Source organism: Hipposideros armiger, unplaced genomic scaffold (assembly GCF_001890085.2).
Source record: "Hipposideros armiger isolate ML-2016 unplaced genomic scaffold, ASM189008v1 scaffold_41, whole genome shotgun sequence".
NCBI classification, from domain to species: domain Eukaryota; kingdom Metazoa; phylum Chordata; class Mammalia; order Chiroptera; family Hipposideridae; genus Hipposideros; species Hipposideros armiger.
The window spans coordinates 199,190-223,796 of NW_017731391.1; the positions used below are offsets into that span (position 1 = coordinate 199,190).

General features: G+C 38.8%; 1 protein-coding gene across 1 annotated transcript in view; it reads left to right on the plus strand.

Annotated features, from left to right (window-relative positions):
* Positions 1 to 24,607, plus strand: part of SYNE1 (spectrin repeat containing nuclear envelope protein 1) — a 455,684-nt gene that overhangs the window by 181,910 nt on the left and 249,167 nt on the right. The window contains exons 37-49 of the mRNA XM_019638911.1: positions 1,008 to 1,195; positions 1,595 to 1,718; positions 3,568 to 3,734; positions 5,982 to 6,135; positions 7,759 to 8,387; positions 10,808 to 10,987; positions 13,225 to 13,375; positions 13,695 to 13,853; positions 15,285 to 15,467; positions 18,521 to 18,622; positions 20,942 to 21,145; positions 22,226 to 22,433; positions 23,240 to 23,352. Coding sequence (XP_019494456.1) covers positions 1,008 to 1,195; positions 1,595 to 1,718; positions 3,568 to 3,734; positions 5,982 to 6,135; positions 7,759 to 8,387; positions 10,808 to 10,987; positions 13,225 to 13,375; positions 13,695 to 13,853; positions 15,285 to 15,467; positions 18,521 to 18,622; positions 20,942 to 21,145; positions 22,226 to 22,433; positions 23,240 to 23,352 — 2,562 coding nt within the window. The remainder of the gene's footprint in view (positions 1 to 1,007; positions 1,196 to 1,594; positions 1,719 to 3,567; positions 3,735 to 5,981; positions 6,136 to 7,758; positions 8,388 to 10,807; positions 10,988 to 13,224; positions 13,376 to 13,694; positions 13,854 to 15,284; positions 15,468 to 18,520; positions 18,623 to 20,941; positions 21,146 to 22,225; positions 22,434 to 23,239; positions 23,353 to 24,607) is intronic.

The following is a 24,607-nucleotide window of genomic DNA, read 5'->3' on the forward strand; positions in this document are numbered from 1 at the left end:
TGTGAGATGTTTTGCAAAGAAACAAACAGATGCTTCTGGCAGAATTTAGGAGAAGGAGCAAAGGAAGAGAATCAGGCACAAAGAAATATGAAATAAAAACGTGTGTTAATTAATAAACAAAAATATATATGTTATCCTTACTCCATATGCATATGTGCACATAATATACGTAAATGCAGAAAATGGGGCTGCAGTGGTAGAAAGCAAATGGTTGACAAAGGCCCATCTGGAAAGGAGAGTGGAACTTATATCATTGGACTACTTTTAATAAGAATGCATTTTATTGGTACTTAGGTAATTTAAAAAAATAGCCCCAAAAATGAAGAAAATTGAATTTGATGGAATTATTTTCATAGACAACTAAGTTAATAATTGAGTACCAGAGAGGATAATATTCTATTTTTCTAATATTTAGATTGCTAAAGCAAGTTATTTTTCCCGGTCTTGATTTTCTGATCTGTAAAATGGGGATAGTGAAAGAACATAACTCTTAAGGGTCTACTGAAGATGAAATGACTTAATATACGTCCTGTACATAATGCAGTACCTGCCACATTCTGAGGCACCCTTATGATTATTATCATTGATTCCTGATAGCAGCTATGTCAGCCATGAGTCTTCCCACATATTTCTTATAGGGATTATTGCATGTTACATACAACTCTTGTAAATTAGGAATAGAGGTGTTTTGGGGTTTTTTTAATACATCTGGCATCATATGAATAAGAATTTTCACAAATGATCTGGCTTAAGGGAAAGTAGAAATTATTCAGATACATGGCCACACAATTTTATTTTGGGAATAGTTGCTCCATTTTTATTTTTGATTTCTGCATTCATGAAGCAACTTTCTCGGCACTTTCACTATGTCTGGCTAAACATTTTTTAGTCCCATTTGCTGTTTATTATGACTGAGGGAAAACTTGGTGAGAATGGATCTCAAAGAAAAATGGCGGTCTCGTTTCTTGACGCTGTGTTTTCATTGTACTCCTTTGTCCTCTCATTAGGATCTTTGTCAGGCCCTGGAGTCGCTGAACAGCTCAATGGCTGCCCTCTTGGCCAGCGCCCAGAAGGTCGCTAACAGAGACTCCTCCATCCAGGAGGCTGCAGCCCAGCAGCAGAGACACGAGAGGGTGCTGAGTCAGGCCAAGGAGAGACAGGCTGCCCTGGAGCGCCTGCTGGCCAGCTGGCAGAGGTGAGCAGCCTTCCTCCTCAAGTCGGCTGCATGGGGCTCAATAGCCACCTTCAATAGGAAATTCTGGGCCAACTGTTCTCCAATTGATGGAAAATAATCATCCCAGATGTACAACACGTCGAGTTGTGTGTCTAATATAAAAAGTTCTTAATCTTCATTAGAAGATGAAAATCCCTAAGTGAGGCGTGGTAGCCTTGCCTATTATGCAGATACAGACACGTGTGCAAGTACATATACAAACATGAAAAGAGTGTTTTGTGTTTTTACCTTTCCATCTGGGAATAAGAAAATCAACACTGTAGTTTTTGTAATGGTTAGTGTTGGACCCTCCAACTCCAGAAAGGCATAGTTTCCTAGTCTGATCATTTTGACTATGTTTCTTATCTCTGCTTTCTTTAGGCTTGAGAAAGAACTGTCGACCTTTTTGACCTGGTTAGAGCGGTGCGAAGCTATAGCCAGCTCCCCGGAAATGGATATTTCTGCAGATAGAGTCAAAGTGGAGAGTGAACTTCAATTAATACAGGCAAGTTCAAGGCAGTGTGGTTGCTTTATAAAAATGAAACCCTTTATCCAACTTAACTTCTTGCTTTGGTTTTGTGATCCCAAAAAGAAGAACTAGAGACCTGAAAAACAGAGTAATGGTGAACATTGTGATGATCAATTTCCGTGATACATTAGAAAATCCTATAACACGATGTCTGGCATTTGAATACAAATTATCTGGCAGGCCAGCAGAGGGAGGGGTGAGTGGAAATATACATGAAACAATGTTGACTATCAGTGAATAAGTTTTGAAGCTGGGCATAGGTACATTCTTTCTTCTCTATGAATTTTTGGTAATAAAAATATTATTTAGAATGAAAGAAGGAATCTAATATAGAAAGAAGGCACAGCATTGATTATTTTTAAGCAATGCAGGAAAAAAAATGAATGAGCACAAATGCCAATGATGGAAAGACAAAGAATACTAGCTGATTTACATCCTTGAGGAAACCAACTTTTTAAACTGAAGAAAAAATCTTTGAGGATTATTGAAACTACAGAAAATGTTGCTAATTTCTGGAGATTAACAACCTCCTTTAAGTGATGCTGTCTGTGCCAGATAGTCAACAGGCAAAATTCCTTCTCAAAAAAGACATGCCATATCATAGATTTACACTCCAGCTTTTTCCCCTCACCTTTCATAAAAAGTTTAAGCAGAAGCTCTGTTCTTTTACTCTTCATAATTGCTTCTCTTAAAAGCTCCATCAGAGCGTCTGTAACATGACAGCCTCTTACTCCATCTTTAAATTTTCTCTTTCCTTGACTTTGATGCTTCTGCACACTGCTGGTTCTCCTGCCTTTCTAGTTTACTGAACACTGAGGTATTCTAAGAGCGGAAGGCACAGCTCCTTCTCTGAAAAATGACACAAAGCTCTCTGGCCATTTAAAACTGCCTTCCTCATGTGTCTATGTAGAAAATAAATGCTGTATGAATTAGGGGGCTGAGAGCGGGCTGCGGGCCTCTGTCACCCCCACATCCAAGCTCTGTGTCAGCCAAGGTGCCTCCCCACTGCGGTCTGAACATTCTCTGCACGTTCCTCCTCCCATCCTTCTGTCCTTTGTTCTACTCAGGCGAAGTCCCAATTCTGCTTGGGGTCTTTCCTGTCCTCGATAGGCTGTGTATTCCTTCCTCTGATACCTTTAGCAAATTTGCTTGTGTCACACATGTGGTCTCATTAGAGAGGGGAAAGAAAACATTTTGGCAAGCATCTGCTATGTGGCACGCTACACCTTTCATCCCTGTTCACACCACATTATTTTGTTAGCTCTCTATATGAGGGTTTATCTTTTATTAGGTAGGAACCACAACTTGTGTGCTCCACTCACAGCACCAAAGAGATTCGTTACCTAATTAAATTTTTAAAATAAGTACTTCTGTTGCATAAAAGTAAATTAAAGAGCCCTAAGTTCCCCACTTTGGCCTAATAATAGTCTTTAAACTGAGAGAAAAACCATGTTCCTGTGTGTTAGGATCGTGTCTCTGTTATCGTTAAATACACATCGTTTCTTGTTAGCAATAGTTTTTCTGTCATTTCTCTCACCTACCTATTCAGTTTCCCCATCGTGAAAGAAATTCTACAGCTTCTAAATTTGCCTAACTTAATATAACTCAGACCCTGGAAAATTAATTCAGGTTTCAGTAGCATTCTTAACGTTGCCATATCTAATTCAGGTAATAAAAGCTCTCTTTAGCCTGATCCCAATGACTTCCTTCCGTTTTGCAAGATTGCAAAACCTTTGGACCACAGCCACCTGTGTCATGTGGTCCTGTGGTCCTTCCTTGTCAGTCACGTTGGGATAAGATCTATAATATATCCTGTTTTTCTCAGACACTGCAAAATGAAGTTGTATCCCAGGCCTCCATCTACAGTAACCTTTTGCAATTGAAGGAATCGCTGTTGTCAGTGGCCTCCAAAGAGGATGTGAAAATGGTGAAAGTACATTTGGAGCAGTTGGATGAGAGATGGAGAGAACTGCCCCAGATCATAAGCAAAAGGTTCGGTTTAAAAAAAAAAATCTAATATGGTTGATTTTTTTATGGTAAACATATAAATTAAGAAAGAAAAGTTTTGTTTACTTTTATTTAACCCAACTATTCAGGGGATAATTGTGGAAGGGAATAAAACTACTTCAGTTGTCATTTTAAAAATCAAAGTGCTCAAAAATTAACATTTCTAATGAACTTCAGTTCAAAATTTTAGTCTCCCAATCAGGACAAATGATCAAATGAGTTGAAATATATTGAAGAGAATAAGTTTGCTCATATTTGTGTTATTTACTGCTTAAGTTGTTTGAGTACAGGAGAATAATTATAATTAAAATTTTGCCTCACATATGTCTCAACAGAGGCAAAATATATAAATATATGTATATATTTCATTAATATATATATTTCATATATATATATATCATATATATATGATATATATATATATATGATATATATATATTTCATTTCATTCTAATATAGACCTTTGTAGAGAGCAAAGGAAATTCTTATTATGTTAAATGGGGCACAATTCAATTCAATCCTAATTGACTAGATGATTAACCATTGGCATCTATCTGCACCTTTCTAATATGCCAGAAAACACATTTTTGCCTTAAATTGGTATTGATTACCCATGTCATCTTGAATAAAGCATTTAACTTTTCTGGTCACATTTTTAATTCACTTGTTCAGCAAATATGTACTGAGTTTCTACACTGAGCAGCGCCCTCCTCTGTGTGCTGGGGATAGCAACAGTAAACAGAGTTCCGCTCTCTGCTTCTTGAAGCTAGTATTTGTTCCATTGTTTATTATTGAACCAATCAGTAAATGTTTATGGGGTACCTGCTGAATACCAGACACCATATCAAATACTGGAGCCATAAAAATAAATAAAACCTGAGCCCAAGTATTTTACAGATCAGCATGGGGACAACAAGAAAACCAATGAGAAAGGTGGGCACAGAATATTATAGGAGCAAGATCAATGGACTCTTGAATGGGTTCAGGAAAGGCTGATAGAAGGATTTGGTGCCAGCTCTTGAAAGATGAGTATCTTTCTGAAAAATAGAGAAGGATCTGCTCTCTGTCTCTCTCACAGGGGGAAAGTGAAGGGCTTTTAATATGATACAAATGTGTGAAAATATTCAAAATATAAAAGACTTGAACTTTGGATGTAAACCATTGTCATGAATATTAATTAATATTAGATTAAGGTATTACTCTTAATGCCAGTTTTGGATGCTGACCTCAGGTCACATATTGTTAATCAATCTAATTCACTTATTACACAAGCGATGGTTGGTCCCTGATAACATCCTCTCCCGGGGCTAGGAATATGGCAGTAAGCGAGGCAGGTCAAGTGCTGTCTCTCATTGCATGGGAGGAGGGAAAACATATAATTAAACAATTGAATGAATTAGACAGTTTCAGCGGTGTTCAGTCATCTGAAGTCAACAAAATAAGGTAACATGGCGGGGACCCGAGAGCCATGTAACTTCAGTCCAACCCTCTCGGGGGACATGGCATCTGATTAAGATCTAAATGCTGTGCAGGAAGCAAACTCAAGCTCTAGGGGCAACTTGTGTGGGCAGAGAGAGCAAAAAGGGCAAAGGCTCTGCAGCGGTAATGAGCAGGGATGTTGGGAAGCAGAGGTCAGTGGCAGCGTGGGTGTGTTATATCAGACGAGGTCAGAAAGTCCATCACGTGGGATCCCTCACAGGCCACAGCAAGGAGTTAGTTGGGAGTTTTGCCTTCCTATGTGCCACAGGAAATTGCTCTCATGTTTCAGCATGGCAGAGGATGCTAGGATTACACTAAAATCATTTCTGGCTGTTCTCTAGAAAGTGGATTATAGAGAGGCAATGGTGGCAGGAAGGAGAACCGTTTAGGAGGCTGTTGTTGGAGGGGAGGCAAGAGGGGAGGAGTTAGACCAGGGTGTATAAATGGAGAGAAGAGCACAGAATATCCTGTGGTGGGGTGCAGACAGGATACGCACAGGTCAGATGTGGTGGTAAAGAAATGGGGGTGGGGTGGGAGGAAGGATGGTACCAAGGACCACCTGGGTGGACGGTGGCACATTAACTGAGTTGGGGAACATTGTGAGAGAACCAGGGTTTGAGGAGAAAACTTCAAGAGACCTAGTTTGTCCATGTATGACCACATCCCTTTTGCCCTTGGTTACGCTTGTTCCAAAAACATGTTAACTCTGTTCAGCTGTGGGATGTTTTAACTTGAACACCTTTCTCTGCCTAGGATTCATTTTCTCCAGTCTGTGGTCGCTGAACACCAGCAGTTTGATGAACTGCTGCTTTCCTTTTCTGTGTGGATTAAACAATTTCTCAGTGAATTACAAACTACTTCTGAGATAAGCATAATGGACCATCAAGCAGCTCTGACTCGGCACAAGGTAACATTCATTCTTTTAAGATGGAAGAATTTATTCATAAAAGAGAGCTCTTCTATTATAAGGGGATGCAACAGTAAAAACAAAACAAAACACTTGCCAGCAATTTAACTTTGTGTTCCTTTATAAATGTTTTCCTAATTGAGCGTGTAGGTCCAGGCAGTGTGTTATGCAGGTATGTTAAGCAGATAAAGACAGATAAAGCAGATAAAATAGACAACCATCTTAAAATACCATTTCTTCAAAGTGGAGCAAATCGTTTCTAGGGTGAAGGGATGGGAATGTTCATTTTTAAACTTCCTAGTTTGTTTTGTTCTGATGCTGAAAACTAATGCTGAATCCCAATGCTTTAACTGTATAGCTTTTTCTTAAACTACTATTTAGCTTGAAAGTTATTTAAAATTTATGACTTATTTTCCTTATTTTTAAATTATGCATAATATCTATCCTGGCATTCAAAAAAACAGTTTAAAAAAACCAGATATTGATCAAGTATTGGGATAGTGGGAGATAAGATACATAAGCTTATAACGACACTTAATGATAAAACATTTAGTTTTTATTAAATGTTCACTCTATGCTGGGCTTGCTAATTGGTTTTACCCAAAGGAAAAGTACTTCCTCATATCTCCATGACCTCAGGTGTTTCTATGGCTTGGAGCAAGGTGCCCACCGAAGTTAGCCTCCTACCCTTGAAAGAGACTAGAAGATAGAGGTGCCATCTTCCTTAATGGTTACTTTTCACAGGGATGACTACCAGGCTTTTGAGAAAGATATTCTTGGATTATAAAATTGTCCAGAAGATTTTAAAAAGATTTATATCTCAAAGGGACAGAGAATGCATTTGTATGTTTTCTAAAGTGAAATGATCAAAGAAGCCCTTTAAAGTTTAGTAGTTCAGCTGAGGGAAATATTAAGCCCATCGTGATCAAGATTAAGACAGGTGATAATATCTTGTTAATGGGAACCAGGTTGAGATTGTTAGCAATTCTCTGATAGATTTTAAACGTGACTTATTGTGAGCTACTTAAATTGCCTATACAAAGGTCTTACCCAGTAAATCTACATTTCTTTAAAGGGAAGGCAACTAAGACTTATGCAGAGTTTCATCTGCCTTACCCACTGCATCTAGATGTGCTAATGTCCAGCTACACTCATACTCTGTTAGATTTAGCATTTTATACATAAAATGTGTATATTATATATATATATATATATATATATATAAAAGTCTTGCACATTTTCTATTTCTTTTAACTACATGTAATATTACTGTAACTTTTAACTATATGCACATTTATACATATACATCTTTAAAAATCTCTCTCATATATATATATATATATATATATATATATATATATAATTTCTTTCAACTATTTCTATTCACAAAGAAATCTTTGCCATGGAATAAATTAGTTCCAAATCAGAGTTGTGTTTCATGTGAAATATATAGATGAGCAAAATGGGAAATTTTAAGAATGCTTTTAAATGATTCACTGTAGATGGCCTTTAAGTACTACACCATCCATTACATTTGAAATGGATCTTGACATCAGCGATTCTGTGATATATCTGTGTCATATCTGGTATCTGAAGAACCAAAAACTCTCTCTTCCCTTTCAGGACCACGTGGCAGAAATAGAGAGCAAAAAGGGGGAATTGCAAAGTCTGCAGGGACACCTCGCAAAGCTGGGTGCTATGGGTAGAGCGGAGGACCTTCACCTCCTCCAGGGAAAAGCAGAGGACTGCTTCCAGCTGTTCGAGGAGGCCAGCCAGGTGGTGGAAAGGCGGCAGCTTGCCCTGTCCCAATTGGCCGGATTCTTACAGAGTCATTCCTCTCTGTCAGAGGCTCTGCACCGGCTGAGGCAAACAGTGGAAGCAACCAACAGTATGAACAAGAGACAGACAGATATATTAGAAAAAGACCTAGCTGATGCTATTAAAGATGTTAAAACATTAGAATCTACTGCCATCAGTCTTGACAGCATTCTTGCCAAAGCCCAGTATCATCTTAAAAGTGGAAGCTCTGAGCAAAGGACTTCCTGCAGAACTACAGCTGATCATCTCTGCTTCGAATTAGAAAGCATCCAGAACCTTCTGGGAACCAAGCAGAGTGAGGCAGATGCCCTGGCAGTATTGAAAAAAGCTTTCCAAGACCAGAAAGAAGAGTTGCTGAAAAGCATAGAGGACATTGAAGACAGGGCTGACAAAGAGCGATTGAAAGAACCCACCCGACAAGCACTTCAACTGAGGTAACAGGAAATTATCTTGAGGCCAGATGTCTCTCATATGTCTTTTATTTGTTCTGGAATGAACTCTGGTGCAAAACTTTAATAGTACCATAGTTAGCACTTCTCTCTTTCTGTATTTTTAGGATAAAATTAATGACAAATTTGACACTTAAGAGGTCCTAAAATTTCTTTGGGCTCCTAAAGGATTTTCCTAAGGGCTATGTATAAGCCACTGAGATCTTATGTTCAATAGAGTATAGAGATCGTATTATCTATTTCTAAGCAATTTTTAACTGATGGGAGAAGGGACTCATCTTCTGTAGCAAGAATAAAGAGAGAGGAGAGAGGTGATTCAGGTAGACTTGTGGCTCTGGTGGTAAAATTGGGAATTCCTCCCTGGTGGCTGAAAAGACTGGAGCTAGCTCATTGGTTGAGAGTCAGTAACACAGGGTGTTTGCAGAGAGAAAATGGTGTAAAATAGTTCTCTAGTAGAGAGGAAATAGAAATGATACCTCTGAAGCTCAGGATGGTGATCGGCTGCCATTTGAGATGTGTGTCCATTCACTTCAAATGAAACCAGTCAGCTTGGCCGAGTGGTTCTCCCCAACTCCTTTTAACTGCTTAGAGGTGTGCAGAAGGCAGAGAAGTGGATTTAACCAAAGTTGGGGTTTTGCCAGCTGAGTTTAATAGAGAAGCTAAGGGGTCAAGGGTATTTTCCTGCAGTAAATTTGAAAAGCAATTCCCCCCCCCCCACCAATACTGCAGCTTTCTTTTCAATCTTATTTTTCCTTCTTGATGGAACTTTCTTCCCATTCATATTCTCAGGGCCACTTTCTCTTCTGTTTTTTCAGGGGGCAAAGAAAGAGCTGAAATGCATTTGTATCAAGGTGTCTCTAATTGATAAGGATTTTGTTGACCCTGCCAAGACCATGACAGTTTGCTTCCTTTCAGTCAGAAGCAAACATTGAGCCAAAGCTTTAGTTAGACAATAATGGCTCCTGAGGTTACACTCCATGTGGGCAATGAGTTCTCTGTCTAGTTGAACAATAAACTTACCAAAAGGAATAAGATTTGGCAAGGACAAAACAGGCTCCAGAGTAAAGACAGTATGAGGGGCAAGCTGGCAAAGGAGCAAACAGCCCACCCAGGAAATCAGCAATAGGATTGATGCCTGGCCTGTTAGACCTGCTCAGACAGGAGATTCTAAACTTGCTGGAGAAGAAGGCTCAGGTTGAGATCAAGAGCATTAATACCCACAACACTGAACTCACCAGATCATGCAGAGCCTACCAAAAATGTTGCAATGAATTGATTTATTAAACCCCAGCCATACTTAAGCTCGCTGTGAAACCTTGGGCAAATCACGTCTTCTTGTAAGATGGAGACAATGACAATGCCTGCTTCTAGCCACTTTGGGAATTAAATGAGATAATGCCTGTATACTCACTTTATAAACTCTACAGTGCTACATGAAAATACAAGTATAAAAGCATCAATGGTCCCCTTATGTGTCCACTTTTCAAAAATGCTCAAATATTAACATGTTAGGGACAAAAAGCATAAACATTTTCTCATGGTAATATTTTCAATAATGTATGTAATTTAAGTTTTCAAAATACATAGTTATTGTAGAACTTGGTAAAAAAAACATTTTTTTAATGAAACAACTAAGATCCTTAAATATTATTTTACATGAATTGGGCCTCATGGAACAAAAAGATTTCTTACCAATGACTGTGAAAAGTACTCACCTACTTTACCTACAAGGTCAGCCTAGTTTAAAAAGTCTTATACCATCAAAGCAAAATAGAAAAAGAACACAAACTTAATAGAAGTTTGAAAGTGAATAGTGAGACTGACTAAATGTTTTCTGAGATATACTGAATTAGGAAAAGTTAATCTTTAAAAGCACCTTTATCCATTGACTTACTTTAATTGCTGTATTAAAAGTTTTTCTAGGGAGCCAGCTGAGTGGCTTAGTTGGTTAAGAGTTGGCTTGGGAGCGCGAGCTCTGAGCAGCAGGGCTGCTGGTTTGGTTCCCACATTGGCTGGTGATGCTGAGCCCTCTACAGCTAAGATGGTGAACAACAGCTTGACCTGGAACTGGGCTACCATGAGTCGCTGGTGGCAGCATAGGCTGCAGTGGGGCTGGTCGGCAGCTGGTGTGAGCTTTCCTGAGCTTCCATGAGCAGCTGTGAGCGGCTGTCCAATGGCTGGCAAGCGACTGCCTCACCCGGGAAAAGTGCAATGATAGTACCAACATGGGCCAGTGAAGCGACATCTTCCACAACTAGACTGAAGAACAAAAGGACAACTTGGCTGTTCCTCTTCCCCAATTCCCCAATTAAAAAAAAAAAGTTTTTCTAGCTATCCATATATGTGTTTTATGGAGAGAAAATATTATTTCACTACTTTTGGTAAAATAACATTTTAATTCACAGGTTGAGAGTCTTTAATCAGTTAGAAGATGAACTGAATTCACATGAGCATGAGCTATGTTGGTTGAAAGACAAAGCTAAGCAAATCGCTCAGAAAGATGTAGCTTTTGCCCCTGACGTCGATAGGGAGATAAACCGCTTAGAAGTCACCTGGGATGACACCAAAAAACTAATTCATGAAAAGTAAGTCAAAAACTTCTCAGTTTTGTTTTTAACTTCTACCTGTTTTGTGACATTCTGCCATTGCCTGTTGATTTTGTGAGATCAAAAGTTGAATATCTTTGCCATCGTTAGTATTACATCTCTTCAGTAACAATCAAAATGTGGTCCTCATGTCTCACTGTAGTCTGTCCCTCCTCCCCTCACTCCCAGTCTCTGGCAGCCATTGGTCAGTTCTCTTCTCTATAGTATTGTCTTTTTGAAAATCACATGTAAGTGGATTCTTTCCAGTTTGGATGATTCTAAATAGAGCAGCTATACACACACATGTCCAGTTTTGTGTGTGTGTGCATAAGCTTTTATTTAACTTGAGTAAATACCTAAAAATGGAATTATGGGTTGTATGGTGTCTCTCTGACTTTATAAGCGTTGCCTCAGTAGTCGTACCATTTTGCATTCTCACCAACTATGTATGAGATTCCCAATTGTTCAGCATCATTTCCAGTGCTGAATGTCAAGTTTTTGTTTGCTTGTTTGACATTATAATAGATGAGTAGAGATATCTCATTGTTTTAAATTTGTTTTTACCTGATGTCTAATAATATTGAGCACATTTTGACATGTTATTTGCCATCTGTATATCTTGGTCAAATCGGCTTGTTTAAATTGCCAGATTATTTTGGATTGTTTGTTTTCTTATTGAAGTTCATTATAGAACCCCAATCAAAATCCCAGCAGAGTTTTTTGTAGAAATTGAGAAGCTGATTCTGGAATTTAAATATAAAGGAAAAGACCAAGAATGGTACAATTTTGAAAAAGAATTGAACTTACACTACCTGGTTTTAGTGTGGTATTGACTAAATGGTAAACATGAAGACCAGTGGAACATACGGAGCGCCCAGAAATAGACCCACACAAACATGCCCAATTGAGTTTTGAAAAAGGCAATTTGATGGAGAATGGATATCTCTTTTCAACAAATAGTTCTGGAGCAATTGGGTATCCATAAGCATTAAAAAATAATATATGGCATGACATACAAAGGCCTTTTAAACAAAATTGAGAACACATTGTATATTATAGACTTTTAACTTAGGCTTTTGTTAATTTAACCGTATTGCACAAACTTTATCCCATGTTATTAAACGTTCTCCTAAACTGTGCTTTATTAGAGATTGCACAGTATTCAGTTATAAGAATGCTTCAGGATTTATTCAATAATTGGCCTACTTTTAACATTTGAGTTATTTCTGGTTTTTCTCCTATTATAAATAATGGTGTGAAGAATATCATTTTAGGGCCGCCGAGTGGCTCAGTTGGTTAAGAGTTAGCTTAAGAGCATGAGCTCTGAGCAACAGAGCTGCCGGTTCGATTCGACATGGGCCAGTGAGCTGGGCCCGAGCTGAGCTGCCACTGAGGTGCCAACAGGTGGCAGGATGGCTCAGCTGGTGAGAGCATGTGCTCCTAACAACAAGATTGCCTGTCCAATGGTGGGCTACGCCTGCTTGCAACTAAGACTAAACTCAGCACCTTGAGCTTAGAGGCCACGAGCTGCTGCTGGGCAGCCAGATGGCGACTGGTGCCCTCCACAACTAAGATTAAAGAACAACAGCTTAGCTGTTCCCCCTCCCCAATTCCCCAACACTGTTCCACTCCCCCAATCCGCCCCCAAAAAAGAAAAAATAATAATAATATTTTACTTAAATCTTAGTGTACTACTCTTTCTTTGGAAAAATTCCTAGAAATAGAATTGCTTGTTCAAAGGCGTTTTACTCTTACAAACAAAAATTATCTTCTTACTTTGACAATTTTCAGGGATTCATAGTCAATGAAAATGTGTGTCATTGAAATGGAAAGTCAAACTTTATATGTGTTTTAACTATTGAGCAATTCTTTTTGTTTTGTTTTGCTTTGCTTCCCCTCAACACACACCATTATGAGGTAATTAAATCATGGAAAAATTAAAAAACAAAAATTCGGTCACATCTACCTAAGTTTTAGTTGTCAAGAACATATATTGTATCTTTGCTTGCCATTTTGTTTTAATGGCTATGTGCATTCTTTATTTGTCAAGAAAATTTTGGACATTAGAATTAAGTAAGATTGACCAGCACTCTTTTGAACCCAGTACGTAAAAATATGGTTTCCTCTTGATTCAAGCACCTATCTATAAATATGAGTTATGTGTCAGGTTTAGTTGTAGGGGACTTTTTCCTTTCCTGATATATGACAACAAATGATATCTTTTCTTTAATCATCAGCCAAGGTCAATGCTGTGGACTTATTGACTTAATGAGAGAATATCAGAACTTGAAGTCAACTGTATCTAAAATCCTAGAAAATGCCAGCAATGTGATTGTAACCAGAACAACAATCAAAGATGAGGAGGACCTTAAATGGGCTTTATCCAAGGTAATAACTCAAAATGTGTTTATTTTAATAGAACTCTTTAGTAGACCTTTTTTTTTCCTCATAATGCATTCTCTATACAAATCTTGTCAGTACAATTTAGATGTTGATAATTCATGCTAACAAGCTCAATTTCTTTCTTTTGTTTTAAGGAATACTGATACCCTAAGATTCTAGCAATTCAAGAAAATTATATCATATATATATAGTTTACTAATATCACAGGTTTCTACATGAATTAAATGTCTTAGAGGCAAATCATTTCAAACACCTGACTTATCATTGATGATGTTATTAATTAAGGAAACATTTATGTCTACAGCATGAAACTGTCAGGAATGAAATGTGTAATAAACAGAAAGAATTGGATAACTTTACCAGTAAAGGAAAACAGTTGCTATCTGAGCTGAAAAAAATTCACAGCAGTGATTTCATCTTGGTGAAAACAGACCTGGAGAGCACTGTGGACAGATGGCTGGATGTAAGTGAGCTCCCCACCGAGGGCTCTGTGATGGTAAATGGTAACACTTACGAATCCCATTTGTGGGCAAAGGATCATTCAGGGATGGGAATTCCATTTTCAACTCTTCATGCGAAATGCAAATGTGATTTTCTGAAGAAAAGTCGTGTTCACATGAAGTTTAGAAATAGTAAAAAAATTATGTGCTTTATTGTGTTAAAATGTATTGACAGACTTTCTAGAATTTTACTTGATAGCTTCAGTCATAACACATAAATTTATAACTCTTGCTCTTCTTCTCAAAACTGAGATTATGTATAAAAATAAAATAATTTATAAACATCCTACAGAATATTAAACCATAACATTCAATAATTTAAAGTAATAACACTGTTATTTTGCATTGAAAAACGTTGGATTTAGAGTTTACATCCTTGGGTTTTAGTTCTTACTCTGTCATTTACTAGCTGTGTGATCACAGAAGATGTCACTTGATATCTCTGGAACTCTGCATCTCAGTCCATACATATTTTACATTGTTTTCCAGCTCAAAATTCCAGTGATTCTGTTAACCCCCAATTTTCAATATCTAGGTTCAGAAGTTTAACCTATAGTGGGTTTCCTTCCTTAAGCTAAATTGCTTAAGTTAGACATTGATATTTGCATACTATAATCAAATAATTTGGGGATTATTAATATAAGAAAACCTTGTATTCCTCCACTTTTAAAAGGACATTTTTATTAAGGGAACAATATTAACCAATAATACTTTTAGCATGCCAAATCGGTTGCTCTCCTATGTATTTACTTATCCTACAAATATGTTCAAGTCTAATTATGCCCATTTTTATATCTAAGTATTACAAATAAAGGGGTATATTGTGTTACTTGGATATGGAGTACAGGGTGGGGAGTGGAGTCAATTTAATTGTAATAGATGTGTAGGCTATCGGGGGCGGGGGTTTGGGGAGGGGGTTGTCACTTTGTGAGGGGTGAAAAGTATAACTATTGCATTGTTTTGTACATCTAAAACTATTATTAAAAAATTCAAAAAAAATAAAAATAAACACAATTCTGCCCTAAATGGGCCCCTATCCTGTAGAATTCAAACTCAGAGTGAGTTATATTACAGTAGGCTCTAATAGACCTGTTGTTAGTTTCTGAATTTACAAACGAAAGTTAAACGTCTCAGCAATTCAGTCAGCTCTCCCGACGACAAAAACAATTCATGTAATAGTTACCATTACGACAAAAACAATTCATGTAATAGTTACCATTTACTTGAATCAGATGCACTCGTTCGCTTACAATCGTTTTTGTAAAACTTTGCTTTTCAGTCAGAATGTAATTTTCTGATTAAGGAAGGCATTGACATTTTTAGGACGTTGGTGGGCAGAGAGCATCTTAAAGCCTCAGACTATTAATGACATGGATTACATTTTTCTACCCCAGGTATCAGAGAGAATTGAGGAAAACATGGACAAGCTGAGGGTAAGCCTGTCTATTTGGGCTGATGTACTCTTGAGTAAAGAAGAGATTGAAGGATGGTCAAACAATTCTGTTCCACAGCTGAGTGAAAGCATCAGCAACCTGAATAACAGCCTGAGAGCAGGAGAATTTCTGAAAGAATTTGAGGTAAATTGACTACACTTTCATATGTGAGCTTGTGGTATGTCATTGACCAGCATACGAAAAAAACTGTATCCTTTTTTTAAAGTTCATTCTTCCTTTAGAGACCTATGTGTTGTAATGAAATTCTGAACTATCATTTGCTGTTTACTTGAAAGTGAATAGGCTGTGGATGAGAGGGTTTGTTTGTTTTTGTTTGTTTGTTTGTTTGTTTGTTTGTTTTTGCATTTTATCACTTCTTAATTTGGGCTCTTAAAGTATTAGTGGAAAAGTAAAAGTCCATGAAATCTATATTTTTTACCATTCATCTGAAAATATGGTATCTTCCTACTGGAAAACCAAATTGAAAGTGTTTGTAATTCACTGATATTTAGTATCTATCTTTTTCTTCTTTCAAACAAAATGTTTACTGAGTTGTTACCACATGCTAAACACTTATGCTAGGGGCTGAATTCTTCCACTTTGTTTTCAGAAATGGAATAAATAGATTTGGTGTGTCACAGGCTTCCACGGAAAGTGGCCCCTTTAAGTTCTAGTCACCAATTTATTGGGTTGTCGGAAAGGTCATGACGCATTTTTGCAACGAAAAACATAGAAAAAAATACGTCATGACTTTTCCGACAACCCAATATTTTAAACTCCTTTTATTCTCATTTCTTGCCTTCATTTATTCATTCACTCATCAGATTCTTCATGAGCACCTAAAGTATGTCAGGCACCATCTTAGACATGAAGAATGTAATAGGCGATAAAGTGCCTACCCTCATGGTATTTCCATCATTTACATCGCAATATGTTATGTATAAAATGTCAAGTAGTAATTGGGCTAGGATGAGAAATGAAGCAAGGCGAGGGGAAATAGAGCGACAAGAGATAACCTGTCTCACAGAGCATATAACTGACTGTCCTCTGGAGAAGTAGAAACTGCCCACCATCTTACACTTGGTGCCCAGCGCCATGCCCGGTACACATCCATGAATGGATGGATGACTATAGTCTGAAGTAGTAAGGTTGCGTCACGTGTATTGCCTAAGCTATCCAGCTGTCTTGGACCCAAAGAACACTCTAGAGAGTGTTTCTATTTCTAAGGGTAAACAGAAGTAGAGGAAGTTATTTAGACTAAAAGCACGGTTGTGGTGGGATATCACAATTTCTTTAGTTATTATCTTCGATGTCCAATTAGTATTACAAGTCAAACAGTGGCATGTGGTGGAATAGTGCTTGTGCCTCCTCACAGAAGTCAGTGATTACATTTTCAGGAATTTTGCGAGCCAGTGTTAAATACAACCATTATTAAAAATTAAACTGTACATCAATTTACAATTAAATAAATTTTATTAAAAATTAAGGTAATGACTGCTCAAAGCATATCACTTCCTAATTATTATCTTCATACTGCTGTTATGTAAGCTCTGGAGGTACTGACATTTATTATATCTGCATGATGGAAATACTGTAGAATGGTGTGCTATCGTGCAGCTCTTCCAACTCCATGTTGGTAAATGCTACAAATCAGGGCCTTTTTTTGGACAGCCAGTTGTTAAACCCGCAGACAGTACGCTCCTCCTACTGACCCCTGGAGCCACTGGAGCCGGAGGGTGTCAGCCCCATGTTCAGTATGTCTAGGCTCGGTCACTCACAGAGAGAGGGGGTTTTTTAAAAGATTTTTATTGGGGAATTGGGGGTATGGGAACAGCAGTGGGGAATTGGGGGAAGGGGAACAGACAAGTTGTTGTTGTTTTGTTCTTCAGTCTAGTTGTGCAGGACATTGCTTCACTGGCCCAATTTGGCACCATCATTGCGCTTTTCCCAGGCGAGGCAGATCAGTCACCGGCTTCTGGGCGGCCACTCACTGCGGCTGCTGGCCGCTCACGCTGGCTGCTGGCTACACACGGTAGCCCATGGCAACCCACTGCAGCAGGGGCTGCAGCCTACGCCGTCGCCGGCAACTCATGGCAGCCCAGCTGTTGTTCAGCATCTTAGCTGTAGAGGGCAGTGTCACTGGCCCTCATATGTGGGATACGAACCGGGGCCCTCTGGCGTCCCAAGCCATCTCTCAACCATCACGCCACTCGGCCAGCCCGAGATAGGTTTTTATGTCACTGATTGTCTGTGGGGCACACCAGCTAATAAAACCAGTGATGTGGATTCAGCCCAGTGCCTACCAGTATCATTGTCGCTGTGCAGGTAATGAAGTGTAGGTGCGTAGGTGTGATGCTTAATTGTCCAGCCTGCTTCTGGGAAAGGCCAGTGGGCCTGAAAGTTAGTTTATCACATCTTGCTGGGCAAGTAAATTATGTTCTGGGTTGGAGACATCAGGAGGTTTGTTAGTGTCCACAAAGCACCAAAATACGATGTTTAAGTTGAGAGGGATACTTTATTATATGTTCCATTGTGGCCCCAAGTAACTAAGGAAGTTTATATGTGTCTAATTTGCTTAGTGATGTTTCTTTGATTATTTTTCTTCTTTTTGTGTTAGTGTTAGTGCAAAAAAAAAAGGGTGAAATATTAGATGTCAATTTTGTAATTAACCTGATTTTTGTTTTAACATCCTTTGAATTTTTATTTGAAAGGTGTCTTACGTATTATATATAATCGGCAGTAATTAGGCATTCCTGATGTGTATTTGCTTTGAAATGCTTCCTCAAGTATTTAATGCTGCCATAGTAACCAGTGATATTAATGCTAATGAATAAATGACAGTTAGCTATTGAAAGTCCTCACTGACTCAAGCGTTTTGGTTGACGTTTAATTTTTTCCAAGAGGCTTCCCCCTCATCACCCCCCCCCACCCCACCCCTCTCCTGCCAATAAAAGAGGGTGGGAAGAACATTCCCATACTTCCTCATATCCCAAGTGAAAGTTACTGGTGACATTTTCCCACATTCATAAATAATCATAACAATCAGAAAACAAAATGAAATAGAGATTTTTTTTTTTACTTTGGCTTAAAGATGAGGCATTTTGACAGAGTTAACTCTTGAAATTACTAAATGCCAAATATAACCTGTCAATGTTTGAATTAGTTATGCTGTTTTCCTTTGTCTTTTATCCTGGCAGTCTGAAGTTAAAAACAAAGCATTGAAATTGGAAGAACTTCATTCCAAAGTTAATGATCTAAAAGAATTAACTAAAAATCCAGAAACACCACCAGACCTTCAGGTAAGCATTCAATCAGGTTTGTAATAATTGCTATACACTAGACTCTCTCTCTGTCTCAAAAAAAGCTTTTATATTCTTTAGGTATTTATATAGTAAAGTGCATATGTGTGTATATATGTATTCTCATTGTTGTAATCATCATAATTCCAAGGAAACACATGGACCATATCATAAATGGTGGCTAAAATATTAACCTCTTTAGAATTCCTTGTGCTAGCATTAATAACATATTTTCAACTCAAATATTATAATGAGGTTAATTCCCTTTTTCCTTACTAAATTTTGGAAGTAGTATCATTTAGCTTGCTTCATGGACCATTTTATGTCTAGATAGGACCAGAGGCCATAGTTACGAATATTGATATCCTCATTGATATTTTTCTAATTCATCCACTCAGTATTTGGGTTTGGAGGGCTCACCATTGCAAATCTCTTTTCAAGGCACAAATGCGCAGGAACCAGTGGACAGTCAGGGTAGACCAGGTCCTACCAGCAAACCTGGGCTATTCCAGTGCCAGAGCCATCAGAGCCTCCACCGTGGTGGGTCTGTTTTGGGGGCCAGCACTGTAGGCTCTGGGCTAAAAAAGCCACTGCATTACTTTAATCTCTCTATTTGTTGCTGCCCTCATGGGTTTTCTCTACCTTTTCTTTCTCTCTGTTGTGCCTTTGTCCTTTTTTTTTTTCTACTGCTTCTCATTAACCAGTCAGTCTTGCTTGGTCAGCTACACCGCTGCTCTGACCTGAGACTGTGTACCCATCGGTTAGCATCATTGGTGGGTGATATATATGTACCAGAATGTTAGAATTGCTCCTGAAACAACAAGAGGCAAAAAAGGTGCTAATCATACAAAACTGAGAGGGAGCGCTTATGCATGTCGCCTATGCTGAGGGTATAAATGGACAACAACTGGACTTTTGCAGAAGATAGAGGCAGGATGATGGTAGAGAGCTCCTGTTGTACTCTGGTTCCCACACACATACACACCGAGGCACACTCAAAGGTGTGGGAGTGCCTGTATCTTCCCTCGAAATAGGGAGAAGGGTGTTAGCAGTACCATCTGGAGAACATAACATATGCCCCCTGCAGTTGGCGGACATAGAAGTCTAATAGCTAACTCCCTCAGAGATACCTTAACAGTGAGAGACAGGCTTGCTAACTGCTCATGTGTTTACCAAAGGACAAATGATTGTTTGTGGAGCTGCCTGCATCTCAGAGTCATCTGGGGTGAAGGCCAGAGTGTGACCTCTGGCCCAGAAGTGAATTATGATAGGAAAGGAAAGAAGAAAGCATCTGTGTGTGATATCTCAGGTTATCTAGTAAGGTTTTCCAGGGGATGATAGGCCTCAGCAGCTAGAAGTTCAAGAGAGGCCTGCAGGCTGCAGGAGAAAGTGAAGACCAGACAAAAGTACATTGCTCTCATCAGGGAACCTCGCTGGGAGGTCGCAGCAGGGAGGGGAGTCTCAGAAAAACCCACAGAGGCCTGTGAGAGGAGACAGTGTGACCTGTCTCCTGGCCTAGAAAGCACAGGTGCCAGTCTTCTCAGCCACCCGCTGCCTGACCAAGCCTGCAGGGGTCAGAGTGGTGCAAGATGGCGGAATGTAGATGAAGTGAAGAAAGACAAAAGGAGGCACTTGGCCCCTTTCTCCACTGTGGGCTTCCTGTTTGCAGCAAATGTGAGCTGGGGTGGGGGGGGGTAAGAAAAAAGCCTTAACTTTCAGTTCAAATATTTTGATTATTTAATGGGACTGGATGTTTTCATTGTGGAACTGAACCTGTTTATACTTTATCATGATTAGAAGGCCTTTTATTATCTGTGGGTCCAGAGAAATCAAGGGCCTTCCAGAAATAAATCATCCAGGAAGAGAGGAGACCTAGCCTCCCTGAATGTTCAAAAGTGGAAGACAAAAAGAAAGTGCTTCACCATGAAATCCTATAGCGGCATTTCTCCAAAGTAGTGGCTACATTAGGGCGAAAAGGTGTGAGCGTTTCGCAGGCAGAATGAATAGCAGGTTTTCGGTCCCCTTCCTGGTAGTTCTGCGTAAGTCTAGCTCTGTTTTTGAAATGCGGTCTCGTGTATTCCCTGGAACCTCAAACTGCCACTTTAACGTCCCATGCTAACTGTAATCCTTACTCTTTCCATTTTCTCATCACTGAAAATGGTTGGCAGCTTGTACCCGCTGATTTTCCTTCTTAGAAAAATTGAATGTACATCCACAGTTAGGCGTATGTGTTTTTAGTTAAGCTACACATCAACCGAATTCCTAGGAAAGGAGTGTCTGGTGTTCATAGATTTTAATGAAACTTTACTTGATGTTTAGTTTATAGAAGCAGACTTAAGGCAGAAGCTGGAACATGCGAAAGAAATTACTGAAGAAGCAAAAGGAACCTTGAAAGATTTCACTGCTCAGAGTACACAAGTGGAGAAATTTATTAATGACATAACAACCTGGCTGACAAAACTAGAAGAATCCTTAATGAACGGTGCCCAAACTGAGACCTGTGAAGGGCTGAAAAAAGTAAAGGTAGGTAACACACTATCATTAAGTGTTTACACTTCAGTGGGAATATTAGCTCACCTGATTTGTGGTGACTATAATCAAAATATGTGTTTAACCTCTGCTCTCATTGACCCACGTTCACACCAGACACAGCAAAGTAAATAATGGGGAGAACTGAATGCAAAATTAATCATCTGAAAACAGAAAGCATGTATTGCTGTAGAGTCTGCTCATAGGGTATACTTTATTATTATTATTATTATTATTATTATTATTATTATTGTTATTATTTTTAGTAAGAGGATGGCATCTATAGAACTGTTGAATGACCATGAATTTTCAAATTTACCAAATAGTTGTTTACAATTGTTGTTATTGGTCAGCATGACTGTTTTCATCTAGAGAAGGACATATTTAAAACAAATCAAAACAAAAACTTGAGAAAACATCCCACTTTCATGTCATCTTGTCCATTTTCATGGATGACGTTTCTGATTACCCTCTGTAAAGCTTGTGAGTTGAGTTGGCTTTTCAACATATGTGATCTGTTCTCTTTTAGTGTATTTTCTTACTGTACTTGAGACTAAGGACATACATTTTTAAATTAATTCTGGTGCTTTTGGTGTGGCCTGTGACCCTGAAACAAAGCCAGAATAGCCCACTGAAGAATGTGAAATTAGGACGGTGATTCCATTAATAGTTTCTAATCAACTGACTAAACCTAAGCTCGTGGGCTGGAATCTATAAGGATCTAGTCAATTTGTTTGAAATCCTAGACTGTAACTCAAATTAAAGCTACCTCTCAATAGTTGTTTGCAGTTGTTACCTAGAAGGACTGGACAAAATTCTCAAAGAATCAATCCAGATTTATCACAAATACTTAAAAAAAAATCCCATAAAAGTGTACACATAGGGTGAAAAGGATAACTATTGCATTGTTCTGTATGCCTGAAACTAACAATAAGAAAATTAAAAAAAAAAAGTGTACACATTGCTGAGTGAATTTCAACAGCATCAATTTCCAAGAAAAGTTCCATAGTGCAGTAGATGGAATATTTCTCTTGAATGTGATGAATATCCTCATGGCATACTTTTATTCTATAGGAAATACAAAAAGAACTTCAAAGTCAGCAAAGCAACATCAGCTCCACCCAAGAAAATCTCAACAGTTTGTGCCGCAAATACCATTCAGCTGAGCTGGAGAGCCTGGGTAGCGCCATGACTGGGCTGATAAAGAAACATGAAGCTGTGAGCCAGTTGTGCTCCAAAACGCAGGCCAGCCTCCAGGATTCTCTGGAAAAACACTTCAATGGTGAGCTCTGGCAGGCCTTAGCATGAATAGTTTGTTTATAAGAGGGAACCCAAACCAAATGCTGCATAGAAACTGCCAACAAAAGTTTGCAAAACTTTCCAGAGGAATATCACTTTAAATGCATTCGTGCACTGAGATTTGAGCAGCAGAAGTGTTATGCTTGGGCTTTCTCCTAAGCCAAATTCTTCCTCTTTCTCCCCAAGAAAGTATGAGTCCACCATTTTGACGATTCTGAATTTCATCTAGATTTTCTACATATAGCTCATTTGTGTGTGAAATGACATCCAGTGCTATGATGAAGTGACAGTAAACTTGGAGAGGCCATGAAACACAGCAGCCGTATAATCTAGGAAGTTGCCAATTGTATGTCCCTAACCCAGCTGCCCCACAGATCTGAGCCAAGGCTCTGATGTGGATGCATAATGACTCTAAATCAGTTTGGTGGAAAAAGGAGGTGGCTCCTCCTTTTGCAATAAAAATGGCTTTAACACCCTAGAGCTTTTCCCCCTTTGTACTCTGACATATTCAGGCAAATAATTACCTTTCTTTACCAAAAGAAAGAAATGGAAGGGGAAAACAGACATTTTTCAGGCTTTTCTCTGAGATAATTTCTCTATTCTACCATGAACAGTCATGGGTGTCGATCATGCTGTGTCATAGTCTATATTATTATTACTATTTTCTTTCTGGACTGTTTGGTAAGGCAAGCTACAAAGGGCTGAAGGCCAGGACTAATTCACTGTGGTAGTCCTGGAAGCTCATTCAACGTTTTTGGATGTATTTCTCATTTTCCTTACTTTCAAAAGAGTCTATGCAGGAATTCCAAGAGTGGTTTTCTGGAATAAAAGCAGCTGCAAAACAATCATCAGATCGAACTGGTGACAGCAGAGTCCTAGAAGCAAAGCTCCATGATCTCCAGGTATGAAAGCCACGTTGCTTTTTCTTCTTATTCAAACTCCCCTGCAAGTCAGACCTCAATTATCTCTTTTTCCAAATCTTATTTTATTCAAACTTTTTTTCTTCCTTGTGAGAATGTGATTTGAGTCATAAGGAGACAGGGAATATGGAAAGTAAGTTGAAAAAGTAAGCTATAGCTACAGAATTTCTAGATCCCTTTTCTTTCTCTTTTAGCCTATTAGTCATCTTTGGAACTCAAAACTAAAGCTAATTATAATTTCTATGGTAGTAAAAGGCATAAATATTTATATCTATTTTACATTACAATCATGGAGGAGTTTTTCAAAGATATCACTTTTGTTTTTTAATAGCCTTTGGTCTAAATTTGGAGCTCAGACATAGTCACATTAAGGCAATAGATATTATAGATGTTATAGGTTTCCTGATTATGAGACATGTATGAGTTCGGGAAAGAGAAGGCCACTGTGAAGTTGAGTTGAGAAATGATTGACAGAAGACTAGGTTTACATTGAGTTTTGGCTAAATTTCTCAAGCAACTAATCTGAGAAAAACATTGTGTTAAGTATTATAAAAATAAATTTTAAAAAATTAATGGGAACATGAGGATTTTGTGGCCTCATGGGTGATGACAATTATGTAGGTAATACACTAGCAGTCAGGATAGAAAGATCATTATGATAAAGGAAGCTCGTTTTGCAGGAGCCAGGGTGAATTCCTATGTGGAATTTTCCCCTTGAAGACTTGAGATGCAGTGGAACTCCACAAACAAAAGTCCGAGTAACAGTTGCATGTGCCCCCTGGAACTCAGGGGAGAGTCGGGGCTAGCAAAACAGTGCTGGGGTTCTTCTGCTCTGTGGAAGCCATGACCCTGCTTACAATCTTCCAAGGAAGAGGTGCACACCCAGAAAAGAAGGGGTCTGAAGTCAGGATATTGTGCTCAAGGTGGGTCAGAGGCAGGGAGGGAAAGGGGCAGTTAGCTAGTTAGAAGATGTCACACTCACCAGGGGAAGTGGTAGGGCCTGGACTAGGTTGGGACAGTGAGACAGGGGACAGGCTGAGAATGAGACCTCGATGAGGACATCCTTCTTTCCAGCCTGACATTGTTCAGTTTGTCCCCAGGGGTTCCAGTGTCTGGCTGGCACTGTCCTGGATTGTGAGCCTTGAGTGTATCCAGTTGTATACAGCGTTCCTACTCCAGCCTTGTGAAAGGCCCTCTTCCTCTGGCCTCTGTTTTTCTTCTCTTGCTCTACTCTCTC